This window comes from Salvelinus namaycush, chromosome 7 (genome assembly GCF_016432855.1).
Source record: "Salvelinus namaycush isolate Seneca chromosome 7, SaNama_1.0, whole genome shotgun sequence".
In the NCBI taxonomy this organism is placed as follows: Eukaryota; Metazoa; Chordata; class Actinopteri; order Salmoniformes; family Salmonidae; genus Salvelinus; species Salvelinus namaycush.
In genome coordinates this window covers 45548990-45568349 of record NC_052313.1, presented here as the reverse complement: position 1 = coordinate 45568349, position 19360 = coordinate 45548990, and the positions used below count along the sequence as shown (strand labels likewise).

Here is a 19360-nt window from a genome sequence, read left to right as displayed (position 1 = left end):
GATAAGTAAATCCATTTACGGTAGGTTATATACTCTCGGGTACAGTTAATAAACCTTCAAAGTACAGTTGTGGTTTGCCCTATCCTTTGAATCCAGCATTTCCACACCTGACCAACATAAAATCCCCAACAATACCTCCTTGCAAAATGTGTGGGAAAGATAAAGTGATGCAATTAGACGGTGTATTTCTTTCCCATTCATTTGGGACTGAGGCATACACCTTGAACTGCACAACAGATGATGTGGGACTTGGGCTCATCTCAATTTGCGACACAAGGCCACTTTTGATGTCTGAAATCGTCTGGCTAACTTTAATTTCGAGGTGAATGATCCCTTTAAACTTTCTCAAATGGCTGTGAGCTAGGTAACAAGAAGGTGCACATGACAGAACTGAAAATCAGATAGAGCATTGGATGCGCCTGTGAAAAGAAACCTTTAAAGTGCACCAGTCTTAACTACGGATGTAGGATCTTAATATGACCCATTTCGTCACAGGAGGGAAATAATCCTGCAGCAGGAGTATTTTAATTAATTATTAAATTTAGAATTGCCGCCAGGGGGTAGCTGGAAGCTGTGTTTTGTAGGCTGTGCAATGCAGTACCGTACCTAGAGGGCTATGGTTTGGGGAAGGCTCTGCAAACCAACAAACCTCATACCATCAAGTATTCTCACGCCTTAGAGCATTGGATACAACACAAATTCTGGCATGTGCTAAAAGGATAACATATACAGTACCAGTCAAAAGTTTGGACACCTACTCATTCAAGGGTTATTCTTTATAGAATAATATTGAAGACATCAAAACTATGAAGTAACACCTATGGCATCATATAGTAACCAAAAAAGTGTTAAACAAATCAAAATAGATTTTACATTTTACATTCTTCAAAGTAGCCACCCTTTGCCTTGATGACAGCTTTGTACGCTCTTGGCATTCTCTCAGCCAGCTTCACCTGGAATGCTTTATATATATATATGCTGAGCACTTGTTGGCTGATTTTCCTTCACTCTGTGGTCCAACTCATCCCAAACCATCTCAATTGGGTTGAGGTCGGGTGATTGTGGAGGCCAGGTCATCTAATGCAGCACCATCACTATCCTTGTTAGTCAAATAGCCCTTACACAGCCTGGAGGTGTGTTTTGCGTCATTGTCATGTTGAAAAACAAATGATAGTCCCACTAAGCGCAAACCAGATGGGATGGCGTATCGCTGCAGAATGCTGTGGTAGCCATGCTGGTTAAGTGTGCCTTGAATTCTAAATAAATCACTGACAGTCACCAGCAAAGCACCCCCACATCATCACACCTCCTCCCTATGCTTCACGGTGGGAACCACACATGTGGAGATCATCTGTTCACCTACTCTGCGTCTCACAAAGACACGGTGGTTGGAACCAAAAATCTCAAATTTGTACTCATCAGACCAAAGGACAGATTTTTACTGATCTAATGTCTATTGCTCGTGTTTTTTGGCCCAAGCAAGTCTCTTCTTATTATTGATGTCCTTTAGTAGTGGTTTTTTTGCAGCAATTCGACCATGAAGGCCTGATTCACAGTCTCCTCTGAACAGTTGATGTTGAGATGTGTCTGTTACCTGAACTCTGTGAAGCATTTATTTGGGCTGCAATCTGAGGTGCAGTTAACTCTAACGAACGTATCCTCTGCAGCAGAGGTAACTCTGGGTCTTCCTTTCCTGTGGCAGTCCTCATGAGAGCCAGTTTCATCATAGCGCTTGATGGTTTTTGCGACTGCACTTTCAAAGGTCTTGACATTTTCCAGATTGACTGACCTTCATGTCTTAAAGTAATGAGGGACTGTCATTTCTCTTTGCTTATGTGAGCTGTTCTTGCCATAATATGGACTTGGTCTTTTACCAAATGGGGCTATCTTCTCTATACCACCCATACCTTGTCACAACACAACTGATTGGCTCAAATGCATTAAGAAGGAAAGAAATTCCACAAATGAACTTTTAACATGGCACACCTGTTACTTGAAATGCATTTCAGGTGACTACCTCATGAAGCTGGTTGAGAGAATGCCAAGAGTGTGCAAAGCTGTCATTAAGGCAAAGGGTGGCTACTTTGTAGAATCTCAAATATAAAATAACACTTTTTTTGGTTACTACATGATTCCATATGTGTTATTTCATAGTTTTGATGTCTTCACTATTATTCTACAACGTAGAAAATAGTTTTTTAAAAATACAAAAAAACCTTGAATGAGTAGGTGTGTCAACTTTTTACTGGTACTGTGTATATACCAATATAATTATATAAATGCATATCAAACAGGAATATATATTCAATTAAATTAATAAAGCATTGTAATATTATTGATGCCTTTATCTATCCTTGCAGGGGATTAGACATGTGAACAGTAGTCACCAGATGGCCAAGCCTCAAAACCAGAAACATTACTACATCAACACTTGTAATTTTTTATAAATGTAAAACATGTATTGGTTTTCCTGTATCTGTGCATGAGTCCTTAAAACACAGTCCATTGTACAAAATAAGTCATTCCCAAGTGAGGTACACCAAGGAGATTAACCCCAACATTCATAAGCTTGATCACCACGAGGGCAAATTTTGTCATGATATCCACAGATATTTTTTAATAGACAGGACAGGGGTTTACAGGTTTTTGTTCCAGCTCTTCACTAACACCTAATTTAACTAATTGTGGTCTAAATTGAAGACGGACACACAGTGCAATATCCAGGGTCAGAAATCACGTCTGTATTATAGAATGAGCTTTATAAGTTACAATGTCCTGACAAATTTCCATGACAATAAAATGGTGTGTGTTTATTTCTATCTAACATTCATGTTGCACACTCCTGAATAACCTTTTTTTAACATATACACTACATGAACAAAAGTATAAGGCCACCTGCTCGTCGAACATCTCATTGCAAAATCATGGGCATTAATATGGAGTTGGTCCCCCCTTTGCTGATATAACAGCCTCCACTCTTCTGGGAAGGCTTTGCGCTAGCTGTTGGAACATTGCTGCAGGGATTTGCTTTCATTCAGCCACGAGCTTTAGTGAGGTCGGGCACTGATGTTGGGCGATTAGGCCTGGCTCCCAGTTGGCATTCCAATTCATCCCAAAGGTGTTCGATGGGGTTGCGGTGAGGGCTCTGTGCAGGCCAGTCAAGTTCTTCCACACTGATCTCGACACGCCATGGACCTCACTTTGTGCACGGGGGCCTTGTCATGCTGAAACAGGAAAGGGCTTTCCCCAAACTGTTGCCACAAAGTTGGAAGCACAGAATCATCTAGAATGTCATTGTACAGTATGCTGTAGCGTTAAGGGGCCTAGCCCGAACCATGAAAAACATCCCCAGACCATTATTCCTCCTCCACCAAACTTTACAGATGGCACTATGAATTGGGGCAGATAGCGCTCTCCTGGCATCCTCCAAACCTAGATTTGTCCGTCGGACTGCCAGATGGTGAAGCGTGATTCATCACTCCAGAGAAAGCATTTCCACTGCTTCAGAGTCCAATGGTGGCAAGCTTTACACTACCCCAGCCGACGCTTGGCATTGCGCATGGTGATCTTAGGCTTGTGTGCGGCTGCTCGGCCATGGAAACCCATTTCATGAAGCACCCGACAAACAGTTCTTGTGCTGACGTTGCTTCCAGAGGCAGTTTGGAACTCGGTAGTGAGTGTTGCAACCGAGGACAGACGATTTGTATGGGCTACTCGGCGGTCCCATTCTGTGAGCATGTGTGGCCTACCACTTCAAGGCTGAGCCATTGTTGCTCCTAGACGTTTCCACTTCACAATAACAGAAATTTGACAAACTGACTTGTTGGAAGGTGGCCTCCTATGACGGTGCCTCGTTGAAAGTCCCAGACCTCTTCAGTAAGGCTATTCTACTGCCAATGTTTCTCTATGGAGATTGCATGGCTGTGTGCTCGATTTTATACACCTGTAAGCAACGGGTGTGGCTGAAATAGCCGATTCCACTCACTTGAAAGGGTGTCCATATACTTTTTGTCTATATATACACATTAAAATACAAAAACCAAGTCATGGTATGGTGATTATCCTGGTGGTTGGCAGGTTCAAAACAAGTTCTTTACATCTGCTGGGTGTCAGGGTGGGATGTCCTTTACCTGGAACAAGCAGAGACAAGGGGGGAGAAATTAACCTCACTGCTTACATTTCAGCGACGTTCAAGGTGCTGAAGCCACAACTACCTTTAAGTGCAATCGTTTTGTTAAAGGTTTTGCATATTTTTAGGCGTGTTCAAGTTGTTTACAGAATGAGTAGAATAACGTAGCAACACGATAGACGTGCAACACAATAGGGAAAGGGAATGTGGCAAGAGAAATGTAGCTAATGTTAGCTTGGTAAACAGAAGCTGCATGCAGCTAGCTAGCAAAACAGACTCTCCAACAGAATGCGCAAATAATGTGGCTGGCTAGCAAGCCTAGATTTAAGAAAACACAGCTGGCTGCCTTTCCAACATTTTTCATCAGATAATGTTAAGATTTCTTACCTCCAAATGTGTCAGGCAGGACTGTTTTCTCCTGCCATGCCAATGCAATGGAGTGAAATGCAATCAGGTGCCCACTTTAGTCCCTGAAAACAAATGGAGAAAGGTTGGCTAGCAAGTTCATCAATTCATTTATTTAAAAACTGTCCGGGTCTTCACAATTGCCACATTGCTGAATCTATGATTAGGTAGTTAAGTTGTTCATCTCAAAACAGCCTATTAGCAGGATAAGATCGTCTGCTAGTTAGCTATCGCATCTGACATGTTATGAACGTTATTCCTTAGTCTTCCGGAATATGTTATCCCAAGCGTGGACTTCTGTCCACCATTAATTCAGTTGAATTTTTTGGGCTGCACCACAAGGTGTTATGGGATAGCCTCTCTGGTGAAGAATACATGAGATTGGGACATGCCAAATTTTGACAGAATGCGCAAATAATGTGGCCTACCTAGAAATTCTGCCTCAAAAGACAGCATCCTTATTATCGTCAACTAATGTGTCGTTAAATCACCAATATGCGCTAAATTCACCCACACAGCTGATCTCAATAGCAACCCTTATTGGTCAACTCATTGCCACTCCCTAAAAGATGTGTCCTGCTTGCAACCAAAGTCTTTTAAGATATGTTCCCCCTCTGGTTGGTATTAAAAAACATAATTTTTTAACAGACTAAGGGCGTTTATGTATTTGACAAGCATTCCGCACAATATAAATAAAGTATTTCCTCGTTTACCATGGCAAATCTACCATGCTGTCAGAGTCTAGGTGATGTGGGTAAGGCGGAGTCAGGCGCAGGACACAGAGATGAGTAATAATAGTAACTTTACTCAAAAATAATCTTCCAACAAGGAGAACGAAAATCCAGAATCACATAAACGAGACAACTGACAACAATAAAGACGCACAAAACCATGATGGCTCCAGAGGGTTAAATAGGGAAATAATTAAAACGTAATGGCAACCAGGTGTGTACAATACAGACAAAACAAATGGAAAAATAAATGTAGATCAGTGGAGGCTAGAAAGCCGGTGACGTCAACCGCCGAACGCCGCCCGAACAAGGAGAGGCACCAACTTCGGCGGAAGTTGTGACACATGGCAATTTATCTGACACTTCGTATGGATGGAAACTAATGTTGGTGTAGCCTACTGACTGTTTTTATTTTATTAGTTTCCTATTTATGTTATCCAAAGGTTTCTGGTATGGTAATTTACTATCAAGATCAGGTGTAAAATAAACCTGGACTGTCCATATTTGAAATGTGTAACTACAGTACATCAGTCATTCAAGGGATAGAGTTATTTGTGCCAGAAGGGTGTGGGCTGGAATCGTTTTATAAGCTATATAAAACTATGGCTGTGGATGTGTAATGTTGCATTTCAGATACATTTTTGCACATTTCAATGTTGCAGTAATAGGGCTAGGCCTAGCTTTTTGCGAGCGAGACAGAAGATTATTTTGATAGCAAGCTCTGATCGCAATGACTGCCCCCGCATGGAGCGAATGAGAACTGCTCATTTACAGCCACACAAAGCTCATTTGAATTTCCTGATGCATCAGGAAAATGATCCGCAACAAAGAAATTATCAAGTTAAGAGATCCAACATCTGTACATCTTACTTTTGGGCAACTGCATTCTTTTGCCTCACAAATACATGTGCATGTACCTCTGAAGAGGAGAAGAGGAGAAAAGGAGAAGGGTTACTCAAAAGACCCTGTCTGTAACCCTGTCTTTACAACACAAACACATAAGGTGACATTTAAATCAAGGATAACAGCACTGAACTGTTGCTCAACTCCCACACATGTCTTACCATTACTTTCAGAAGGTTCCCAAAGAGTTAAATCACTACAGATTTCATAAGGTCAACTAGCAACAAATTTGGACAAATCACAATGTAAAGAATTAAAATATGGAGGACAGAAAACAGTGTGTCATCCCACTTCCTGTGTATACTAGTTATCAGCCTTTTCACAATTAGATTTGATCAACTCCTGCGTCCTCTCTCCTCAGTCCTCTCTCGCCTCAAGGTAAAAAAGGCCAATGGTAATTGAGGAGAGGTGGCGATGAGAGTGAATGTGGACGAAAATGCGTTTGTATGAAATGAGAAGCTCCTTCTCCACTCACGCGTCACCAGGCAAATTCAATTTACAGGGGTGGATCCCAAAATAAACGTGTAAAGTAATAAAAAACAAATTAAATTACTTGTGCAAGACATTTTATAGATAAAAGGATAAGTAGCATATTGTTTTTAAACGTGTACATTGTTTTCTCCTCCGACAATACAACAGCTGATTCAAAGGGGTTGTGGCAGATATCAAAACTCTTCTACACTTGTGCTTCCTCACCAAAAAGAGGCTATCGAGGAGGAGAGGACTGCCTAGTAACTGAATTGACACACTATCTGACCACGAAACCACCCACTTATCAATTTCCGGGTCACACGGGAGAAAGATGGAGGAGAGGCCATTTTCCCAAATTAGAAAAACCCAATCGGCATTCTGAGTCTGTTCAGTGAGATGGGTCTTTTGGCTCCGCTCACCTAAATCAGTCATTCATTTCGCTCCCAAACGGCAGTTCATTCAGTAATGCTTTAAAATGGATGAAAAACCATGACAAACATCACATTTCTAATGTAAAGCCATTGTCAGATCTTGAAATCTGAGTTCAAATAGATTTTACATGACAAAATTAGATTGCTTACAAAAAAAGGAAGATTTATTTTTTTGAAATTGGCAATGTAAAAAATGTGCGATTACCAGAATGAGGCTCTCTCCTCCCTACCTATTGTTCCTGCAGTGAGGATTCACCATCTTCAGAGAATGATTGTGTAACTGATCGACAGATAATCGTTGTTTGAAGCTCACCAAGCAGTAGTAGCAGTATGCAAATCAGGGAGCCAAATTAACGTCTCTTTCACCGAGGCGATTGGGATACCGATGTTCACCAAGAAATCTGTTCAAAAAAAGCCGTTCATTCGCGAATGACCCATCACTGGTGCAAACAGGACACAACGGACAACAAAAGATCCACACTAATTATAAATCTACACATCATGTGATTATACCTTCTCGACACGTATAGGGTGGCACCAGCAGAAGAGTGGCAATTTCCCCTGCATCAAATGCTGGCACAGGATGGCAAGCCTAACAAAATAAGTTCAGGAGTAAAAATGTGCTTTAAAGGTCACGTAATAAGTTACATGGATAGTCGAGCAGTGAATTTCAAACACAGATTCAACCACAAAGACCAGGGAGGTTTTCCAATGGCTTGCAAAGAAAGGCACCTATTGATAGATGCTTTCACCAGACACTGCGAGATTAATTCACCTTTCAGCAGAACATAACCTAAAACACAAGGCCAAATCTACCCTGGGGTTGCTTACCAAAAAGACAGTGAATGTTCCTGAGTGGCCGAGTTACAGTTTTGACTTAAATCTGCTTGAAAATAAATGGCAAGACCTGAAAATGGTGGTCTAGAAATGATCAACAACTAATTTGGCAGAGCTTGAAGAATTTTGAAAAGAAAATGGGCAAATGTTGCACAATCCAGGTGTGGAATGCTCTTAGAGACTTACCCAGAAAGACTCACAGCTGTAATCGCTAACAAAGGTGATTCTAACATGTATTGACTGGTTGAATACTTATCTAATCAAGATATTATTATTTTTCCTATATATTATAACATTTGAAAATAATATTTCTTCCACTTTGACATCACAAAGTACTTTGTGTAAATCGTTACAATTACATTTTAATCTCACTTTATAACACAACAAAATGTGGAAAAAGTCAAGGGGTGTGAATACTTTCTGAAGGCATTATATGTGGGAGAGCAAAGCAAGAGCAAAGACTTAGGCCTAGCCACTAAAGCAGAAAGAATATATTACGCATTCATACACTTCAACTAAAATGGTGTTGAGTGACTCTAGGCTACTGCTTGGGGATTTCATCCAAAGTAAGAACCTGTCAGTCTTCTAGCAATGTTGTTTTCTATGGACTTGTGTGCATATCTAATTAGTGATGGTCCTGCAGAAACACTGTGGGGAGTGTTTTCCCCATTTTCCCCAATCATGTCATCGATGGCATATTTATGAACAACATTTTGTGCTGTTGAGACTTTCCTAGACAGCCTTGTGTGCCAGAAACCTGACAAAAAAATAGATATGTGGTTAATTAAAATGCATAGAGTATGATCTCTGTAGTCCTGGGGCAGGATTGGGGCCCCTTGTTGAATTATGAGACAAAATATTTAATAAAAATGCCATCCATTGGAACAAATAGAAGAGGGGTTCTAAATGAATATAGCAAACTAATTGGTAGTATGTTACAAATAGACAAACATTGGCCAATTATGTGATTATGTTTTTGATTATTGTATGGTGTCCTAAGAGGTTCTGAGGACTAAAGAGATTATTTCCAGTAAATACTAAACTAAATCATTAATACACGCAACTTTAGCCCTGAAAAGAGTATAGGTGGGGGGATGTATTCTAAGATTTAGTCATTGAGGACACTTTATAACACAATGTACAACTTCAGATTTTGACTACTATTCTGGTGTCCTATTGTTACCATAAACATGTTGTCCAAGTTTAGCTATTAGCAACTCATCTAAAAGAAACAACAATAACAAAAAACACCCTCACAGTTGAAGAGGAAGGATTATTTCTAACAGCGGAGTCAACATTTCACTTCTCCCTCAGCACTATTTTTCTCAGACTATTTCAATGTGATCATAGACACATTGTAACCATGCCCAACTGCCAAGAAATTGTGTACTGCTGCACTTTTCTCCTTTCAGATACAAAGAGTGGATAAACAGAGGGTGCCCAGGGAGACATTTTTTGGCTCCGGTCTTTAGGTAGGTATCCATAAATCAGCCAAAACATAGACACACACAGCGGTCTAACAGAGAGTGAATGGGCACAGAGGCCCTTAATAGTGTAGGGTTGCTGCAGCAGACCAAGTTCTTTTCTTGAATCCGTTTTCATGAGAGACTTTTTGCATTCCAGAGACCCAAACAGTCCAAACTGTGTCTCTAGAAGACTGGCCTGCCACTTTTTCTCCAAACTAATGCTTACACCATTAAATTGGGTACTTAAAGGGAGATTAGGCATGTTTATTTAATGAATAAACACACTGATTTATTATTTGTTTTATGGATATGGGCGCACTCAGGAATCATTGAGGCTATTAAGGATCCATGGACAATTTCATCCAAATCTATTAACATGATGGATATAATTGCTTTTGCATGGTATGAGTGGTTTCTGTCAACTTGGGAGGAACATTTTAATTTAAAAAAGCACACGGTCAAGTTCATATAGCCCAGGTGTGTGCAAGGGTGGAGAATAATCAGTTTGTATCTTGTAAACATATGTCCTTCTGGATTTTACCTTCATTTGTTACACAGTGTAATAGTTTGGACGGGGTAATAGTTTGGACTATTAATTTGTGATACCTATCCTGCTTTAGTGTACATTATACTGTCATTAAAACTTTGTCACATTGCTCTGGTTGTGTTCTTATGTGCAAAACTTCTATTAAGATAAATAGGCTGAGGATATTAGAATAGTTATTTATGTTGGTCTGGATTTCTAGACTCTGGAGTGTGGACAAGGTTGCCAAGTATCAACTTCGCTATGCCAGAATTCTTCCAGAGAAGTGAATATAAAAAACAGTGTAAAGGCCCTAATCTGAATCTGAAATGCTCCAAAAGTCCAATAGTTGTTATCATTTAGGCTTGAGGCTAGATATTTTATACTACCATTGTAAGCAATGATGCAACCCATATAGCAACAACAGATATTTCACTCCTTAAAAAGCCACTTAGCACCTAATTTGTGTCACTCTGAGTGTCTTCTAGTTGGCCCCACTCATGTCACCTCATTGATTCCTAATTAGTGGTTAGTGGTTTGTCCAGTCTCCCCCTCCTACCTAAGCATCAACCAATGCACCAGATAGATTCAGTCTAGTGTGCAAAAACAGCAGCAAATGTACTCCTCTCATGTACACCAATGGTCCATTTTATCGGTCAAGAATGTGTATAATAGGGGTCTGACATCTGTGAAGACATTCATTGTAAGTACTCTAACCTGTGCATGACTTGTAAGTACTCTACCTCATCTGGCCCTGAGATAAAGGGATTTTGAGAATTTGTTATGGAATTTTGAGGGATACATGGGAAAAGGTTGAACCTTAATTTGAGCTAACCTAGATGGAAGTTAAATAAACTAACTGACGGGCATATATTAACAATACATTTACAGTTGAAGTCGGAAGTTTACATTCACTTAGGTTGGAGTCATTAAAACTCGTTTTTCAAACACTCCACAAATTTCTTGTTATCAAACTATAGTTTTGGCAAGTTGGTTAGGACATCTACTTTGTGCATGAGTAATTTTTCCAACAATTGTTTACAGACAGATTATTTCACTTATATTCACTGTAATACAACTTCAGTGGTTCAGAAGTTTACATACACTAAGTTGACTGTGCCTTTAATTAAACAGCTTGGAAAATTACAGAAATGATGTCATGGCTTTAGAAGCTTCTGATAGGCTAATTGACATCATTTGAGTCAATTGGAGGTGTACCTGTGGATGTATTTCAAGGCCTACCTTCAAACTCAGTGCCTCTTTGCTTGACATCATGGGAAAATCAAAAGAAATCAGCCAAGACCTCAGAAAAAGAAATGTGAACCTCCACAAGTCTGGTCCATCCTTGGGAGCAATTTCCAAACGCATGAAGGTACCACATTCATCTGTACAAACAATAGTACGCAACTATAAACACCATGGGACCACGCAGCCGTCATACCACTCAGGAAGGAGACGCGTTCTGTCTCCTAGAGATGAACGTACTTTGGTGCAAAAAGTGCAAATCAATCCCAGAACAACAGCAAAGGCCTTATGAAGATGCTGGAGGAAACAGATACAAAAGTATCTATATCCATAGTAAAACAAGTCCTATATCGACATAACCTGAAAGGCCGCTCAGCAAGGAAGAAGCCACTGCTCCAAAACCGCCATAGAAAAGCCAGACTACGGTTTTCAACTGCACATGGGGATAAAGATTGTACTTTTTGGATAAATGTCCTCTGGTCTGATGAAACAAAAATATAACTGTTTGGACATAATGACCATCATTATGTTTGGAGGAAAAAGGGGGAGGCTTGCAAGCGGAATAACACCATCCTAACCGTAAAGCACGGGAGTGACAGCATCATGTTGTGGGGGTGCTTTGCTGCAGGAGGGACTGGTGCACTTCACAAAATAGATGGCATCATGAGGGAGGAAAATTATGTGGATATATTGAAGCAACATCTCAAGACATCAGTCAGGAAGTTAAAGCTTGGTCACAAATGGGTCTTCCAAGTGGACAATGACCCAAACATACTTCCAAAGATGTGGCAAAATGGCTTAAGGACAACAAAGTCAAGGTATTGGAGTGGCCATCACAAAGCCCTGACCTCAATCCTATAGACAATTTGTGGGCAGAACTGAAAAAGCGTGTGCGAGCAAGGAGGCCTACAAACCTGACTCAGTTACACCAGCTCTGTCAGGAGGAATGGGCCAAAATTCCCTCAACTTATTGTGGGAAGCTTGTGGAAGGCTACCCGAAACGTTTGACCCAAGTTAAACAATTTAAAGGCAATGCTACCAAATACTAATTGAGTGTATGTAAACTTCTGACCCACTGGGAATGTGATGAAAGCAATTAAAGCTGAAATCAATCATTCTCTCTACTATTATTCTGACATTTCACATTCTTAAAATAAAGCGGTGATCCTAACTGACCTAAGACAGGGAATTCTTACTAGGATTAAATGTCAGGAATTGTGAAAAACCTGAGTTAAAATGTATTTGGCTGAGGTGTATGTAAACTTCCGACTTCAACTGTATAAGTAGCCCTAACAAATAGACATTGAGTTTAATCTGATAAAGCCTAGCCTAGTACACTTTCCTGCACAATACTCAAAATGGCACATATATTTTACAACACAACCAGTTATAAAAAAAGGAATAAACAGCTTAAAAGCTTAATGTAGCTGTCAGAAGTCCAACAACCAATATGACCTGAGATATGGGGTTTATTACACTGTGTCCTAATTGTATGTAACTGACCTTGCCAGTCCAATCGAGTGCCAGGACTTTCTCATTAATCCAGACCTGGCATTCTTCAGTGACCCAATTTCTGGCTCTGTTACTACAACAGTGGGGAGAGAGAATGCCCTAGCTGGTTCAAAATCAGTCCGGATTTAATATAAGAGGCTACACTTCCTGCACTCTCAGTCTAACCTGGTGTAATGGCTGTTCATAACCCGATCTTAATTGGACCAACAGTCTTTGGCGTCAACAGCTGTGGTTAGAGCGAAAAGGCTAACCCACTTGTGTTATGAATATGTGATGTGCTTTTATTACAGATCACACACCACATACCACTTCCTGCTTCAACTCAGGGCTCGATAGGCTTTTCTCATTAATAAAAGTCATGTCTCTTTGTTTCGCTATCTCTTATTTTTACATCATGGGAAAAATGAAACAAACTGTGTCGTAAGCCAGGTAAATGAACAGGTAAAGTAACAGTGAAAATAAAGATAGACAAGATAGCTGTGGAATGAATTGATAAACATGCTATTTTGTTCCATTAGCGAACTCCCATTCATTTCAACCCCATACAGTGTAAGTTTAGAGGAGATTGTCTCAGATGTTGGCGGGGGGTGACTTTGTAAAGCCAAACTCCAGTCATGTCATGTTTATCTTTTGCCTGAAATCCCCAAACTCTGCGTGCACCGTTTCCGTTGCATCCCCTTTTCATCTTTTGTGTAGAGATGGGAAAGGGGTTGAGAGAGGGGGGCGGTTGAGAGTGAGAGAGAATTAGAGAGAGAGAGAGAGAGAATTGGAGAGAGGGGGGGCGAGAGACAGCTGTTCCTTGTATGGTTCAGGAAGCAGGATTTGAAGTATGGCTTTAGGGTTATTTTGGGATGGATGGGACACAGCATTGAAGACAGGAAATACAGCTGAAGCAAAGGGAGCTAGGGGAGGGGGGGCACAGTCCTTGTTCTTCCCCTGGAAGGGGGGTGTAGGGGTCGGTGTAAGAGACAGGGGGGTAGGATATTGTCATTTATTGACAGACTTTTTAAAAGTTAACTTCCTGAATGTCCCTCTCTCCTCATCAGTCCACTCCCCCTCCCCCTTCTCTCCCGGGGGGGCTTGGCATTGACAACATGTGACAAGGGGAATCTAGGGCCTATCGAGCAGTGGGAGTCCCAGACAGACAATAGGGCTGTCACTTACCTTTTCCCCTCTGCCGCTGAAAGGGAGGCCCCGAACAATGGCTCCCTCTCAGCTGGAGGTCGCAGTGTCTCCGGCTTTTTGGGAACTCTCCCAGCCAACAAGAGGCATTCATCACTATAGAAACCCTACCTTGACCCCTCACCACTCTCCTTTCTCTTTCACTGCATTCTAGAGAGGTATATGCATGTTCCCCCTTTCTCTTTATCTCCCTCTCTTTCTTTGATGACAATAAAAAACAGTTATATTGTTGCCATGTTTAGGCTTTCATTCCTTTAAAGTTCAACTCCTACCACAAACAGTGAAGCAATCCAAGTTGTGGTGGACCGAACTTGTATTCTCTGTAAGTGGCTAAGGGTACACTTTATGTCAATCAAATGGTTTTAAGGACATTTCTACACGGAGGCCTGTACGAACATCCCAGCTTTACATGGGCCCTGCTGGGGAGAGGGGGATGGGAGGACTGGCATTGAATATTGGATGAAGTATGGAGGGAAGGAAACGAGTGAGGACAGAATGATAGTGTGTGTGCTGTATTGAAGGAGGGAAGGGTAGTATTTGCAGACAATCCATATCAATGAAATCAATCTCTGTATATGTTCAATGTAGTTGAACAAGAAAATTATCATCTGAAGGTTGTTCCTGCAGAAACAAGTAGTGTCCTGTTCATCTGTAATTCCACCAGAGGGCACTACTTTTCACATAATCACAAATTGAGGTGGATAATATAAAATGCAGCCTAAAGTGAATGTCCGTTGTACATTTAATACACCCAAAAATGTATGTAAACAAGGTCTAAACACAGTCAAAGAGATGCAATCAACACAAACGTTGTGTACAGTACCATTTTCTTAATTCCAGTAAAGCATTAACATAACAAACTAGAATGTAGGGAAACAAGTACTGCATCATGAGTAGGAATGATCATCCCATTCCCAGAGATTCTCTGACTGCCACTTCCCATGCTTTTCCCTCTCTGACGTGGATTTGCTTCCTGTATCTCCAATGCTTTGATACAGCTGAAACATTTACAAGGCATTTGAGAGTTCAAGAGAGTGCCTTTTGAAATGCATGATGCCCCTCCATGTTGCCTCATTCAGAAATGGCCTACTCACACCATCGAAATCCACCCTACATGCGTAATCACCCCCTCATTTGCCTTACTATTCTTCATCTGAAATTGCTGTCCAATGACAACTTCTACAAATGGCCGAAGTGAAAACCGGGGTATTTCTTACAACCTATATATGGTCTTCTCCTCTGACAATAGCACAGTAATAAGCATATTAAAATAGATTGATAATAGCCTATTAAAATAGATTGATAATTGCCTACCCTATACCTTCTCTATTATCAATAGTTTAAATTGCAATAACCATTGGAAACAGAAAAATATAGGATATTGTTTTGCAAGAAAGTCTACTTTTAGAACTCGATTCAATGCTGCTACACACGTTCTGAACAAATGTCGCCTATCAAGCTGCAGACCTGACATGCCTTCAATTTACGTAGTCTAGGTTATGTTAGAACGTTTTGCAATGCCTGAAGTTTGGTCACTGGGATTGTGGCCCGTCCCCTGCAGTTGGGAACAGTTTGATAGCGCAGGGTGTGAATGCAAGCCCTGTAGCTACAGCCAATGAGCTGGGACCGGATACGAGATATCCTCTGAAACAGCAACTGCTTTGTCCCCCCTCACTTCCATATGACGCCATTTACAGCATAAACCCGACCTCTTCTCCGGAAAGAGGAAAAAACAAGACGAGAAAAACTTGAAACCACCTCAGTGTGCAAGGCAGCCAAACGTTCAACAATTACAGCGAGTATTTTTTAGAACTGTCCAGCCTACGTCGAAGTGCAACAAACTCGAAGGCCGTTGGCTATTTGTGTACACTCAACGGATTCAAAAGTATCGCGTGCGCATTTTCACTTTTCTAATTCACAAAAAAAGTGGAGAGCCAGCAAGCCCCTAGTGATTGATTCGTTTTTGGCACTATTTCGCCTCGGGTTCTCTCACAGTGGAATGTATGGCTATGTTTTTGATATCTTAAAATTGGAATCTGGAAATATTGTTTGTAGCTACTTTATCATTGCATTGGATTGTGTGGATGGGATTCCAGATTAATTTAAGCAGGAATAAACTTTCAGAATTTGGAATTTAATACAACAAACGGGGCTGAAGTGGTGCGAACACGGTGAGTTCGTGAAATTAAGTTTGTGCTATTTCAACAACAATGTAGCCTAAATATGGTCGTTACAATGTTTAAAAGTTGTAACATAAGAGTAGCCTTACCAATTCAGTTTTATGCATGCTCTCGGACTCGGGAATTCCAACTGCCGACCCGCATTGACTTTCCCCATCCTTTCTCCAACCTTCCCCGTGCAATCCCAGCATTTTCTCATCTGAATAGGCCTACAGCTTCTTGCTCTAAAAAGTAGTGTTTTAGTTTTTCCCCTTCTGAATAACGGTCTAGACATCACCCTCTTATTAAAACAATTGATAGCCTGTCTGTAGATCATGCATTTTGACTAGATAAATTGAGTAAATACAAAATCTGTGAACGGTAGCCTGCACATAAACACATATTTAGCGCAGTTGAAAAGTGTTTTTGTTGTTTCATATTCATATTCACTCAGAACAAAAATAGAGGGCTATTTTACATTATAGAAGAAAGGTGGAATGATAAAAGTCAATATTTGAATGTTTGGTGGGGCTATTGGCGTTTATGTTAGGCTATTTCATAATAGGACATTTGGGTTTTTACTTTTCCGTCTCGCCTGTCCATTTGTCTATGTAAAGCCCATCTCAAATGTCATGGTCTTTGGGCTCATCCGCTGCCCTACACACGCACACTCAAACAAGAGCGTCATGCACACCATGATGTATTAGGCTAATAATTGCCTCCAGAGTGAAATGACAAATCTTAAGAAATGTTCAATTATGAGTCCCTCGAAACTAGCAATCAGTTGTTTTTCACTCATTTGGAAATGGTGGCAACAAGTCTAAAGTCTCCACCTTCTAGTTATGGGACATATAAGGATGCAAGTTTTGATACACAGTATGCGCATGAAGACATGTTTGAGTGCCTCAACTTTTGTTGAAGTTGTAGACTAGCCCTGTCTCAGCATTGCCTCATGTTCTCTTCCTTGCATGCTCTTTATTTCCCCTGTATGTATCTCATGTAATCGGAAATAGTTGGTATGTACCTAAGTCCTCCAATCAGAAGGGTTCAGCTGTCAATGTTACTGTCAATTTCCCAACGTACAGAAACATGATCAATCCACTGTTTCATCATGTCAAATCTTTGTTTTTGTTCTCCTATCATATGAAATGGTAAACAAATGGTGAAATGCTGCCTTAGGGTTACAGTTAGGTATATATTATGTTGTTGTTACTTATCAGATCCTTTTAACACCAAACAGAAAGTGTCTAAGGTTAGGGGATATGATTGGAATTGGGCATAGGCCTACACTTTTACATTGGAACAGTAATTCTTAATGTGAGGTGTTGATATATTTGTCAAGCAAAACAACTCCAGTTGGTAGCTAGCCAACCCATGTTGCCAAAGCCTTATCATCAGTTATAATTTACATAGGGTCGTTTCTACTCAAATGTCACCTGGTCGTCTCATATATATATTTGCCTGTCTTTCTCTCCAGGACTTCAGATGTGTTCAATGCCAGCCGGAGGGGTCCTTCTTCAGAGCCAAGATGGAGACCAGTACTCAAAATGGCAGTGGTGGCGGAGGGTCGGCCGGCTTGCTGCGTGCTCTGCGTGACAGCGGGAGGCTACACCGGCCTCACCATGCACAGGAAGGGCAGCCCGATCCGGGGGTAAACCCCAGCCAGCAGGCCCCTGTGCTCTCGCTGGACCAGATCAGGATCACCGGGAGCAGTAATGAGTACACAGAGGGACCAACGGTGGGACCCATTGTGGTCCCTAGGCCCCCTGGCTCCTTGCCCACCCAGCAGAAGAATGACCTGGTGGTGCCACTGGGCCTGGGGACCAATGAGCAACTGGAGCCCCAGGACCCCAGGCCCAACCAGAGGAACTTACTTCCCCAACTTCAACAACTTCCTCAGCCCACACACTCCACAGTCCCCCCTAGGGATGCCCTATCTCTTTCTTCTAGCACAGAGGGCTCCAGAAACAGCCCGAGGACCAGTACAGGCAGCACGTCTTCCGTGCAGAGGCTCCTGGGTAGCCCGGCGATTAGCGAACGGATAATCAGGACCCAGCCCAAACGAGTGGAGCTTAAACAGGAGGAATTGAAGCCCCTTGCTAGTACGGTCGGCGGGGCGGTGGTGGCCACGGTGCGCGGTGCCCCTGCCGCTAGGGAGGGGCTGCTGGGTAAACACGTCTACCGCTGTGAGGACTGTGGCCGGTGCAAGTGCCAGGAGTGCATGTGCCCGCGCGCCCTGCCCTCCTGCTGGATGTGCGGCCGACGGTGCGTATGCTCGGTGCAGAACGCGGTGGACTACGGGACTTGCGTGTGCTGCGTCAAGGGCCTGTTCTATCACTGCTCCAGTGACGACGAGGATACATGCGCCGACAAGCCCTTCTCCTGCAGCCAGTCACACTGCTGCGTGCGCTGGTCGGCCATGGGCCTTCTTTCCCTGTTCCTACCCTGTCTCCTGTGCTACCTCCCAGCTAAAGGGTGTCTTGCCGCGTGCCAGAGCTGCTACGACCGCGTCAAGCGACCGGGGTGCCGGTGTAAGAACAGTAACGTTGTCCACTGTAAGAGTGTTGACTGTAAGCCAACGTAAAGGGAAAGTACCTTGGGTGTTGTGGAGAATCGATGGGGGTTGACAACTTTGGGCAACTGAAACGATCACCTCGTCACGTTTTGGCCCAGTAGTCAGAAGTTGATTGGGGATTGGCTAAGCTGAGCTGTTTGACGTGGTTTGTGTCGTTTGTTTTCAGCTATGGTTGTTAATACAGGCTGCTTGATCACCAAGTGTCCTGATTTTGTATTGTTTTAATCGAAGTCCAGAATGTTAGCCCTTTTGACATTTAATACAACTGATATGCTATGGACAGACTCTCCTGACTAACTTGTTTGTGAATAGTAATCGCAAAAGTATGTAAATTAGCAAATGACCTCCTCAGAGATGTTTTATTTTTGTATATATAATATTTCAACTGTGAAAAGCATTCTGCCAAACCAGAGGCACCTTGATGATAGATCCATATATATTATATAATACAATGTTTAATGTTGTACATTCATGGGAATGTATATCAATCATTTTTTATGTTTGCCTTACAAGAGAAGGACATTTACACATCTTATCCCTTCAACTCTACTTGTAAATTGTACAGTGACCCAATAAGAAAATCTTTATTTTCTAATTTCAACATTGTTTTAGTGGAAAGAATATTTATTTGAAGTTTTATTATTTTATAAAGAAAATATTTATTTTGAGAAGCATCTTAAAAAAACATCAGCCTGTTCCAAGTACTCTGGTGTTGTTGCAAGTTAGGGTGACTAGGGTGTCAAATTGGATGCATATGTTCGCTATGAAATAGAAAAATATATTAACGTTTG

The 19360-nt window shown here is 41.6% G+C and overlaps 1 protein-coding gene across 1 annotated transcript; it reads left to right on the top strand.

Moving 5' to 3' along the window:
* The first annotated feature begins 15497 nt into the window (after positions 1-15497).
* On the top strand, positions 15498-19086 carry LOC120051305 (protein sprouty homolog 2-like). The gene is made up of 2 exons (XM_038998117.1): positions 15498-16006; positions 17472-19086. Exon 2 carries the CDS (start codon positions 17523-17525, stop codon positions 18576-18578), a length of 1056 nt encoding a protein of 351 aa, XP_038854045.1. The 5' UTR covers positions 15498-16006; positions 17472-17522; the 3' UTR covers positions 18579-19086.
* Positions 19087-19360: the final 274 nt, after the last annotated feature.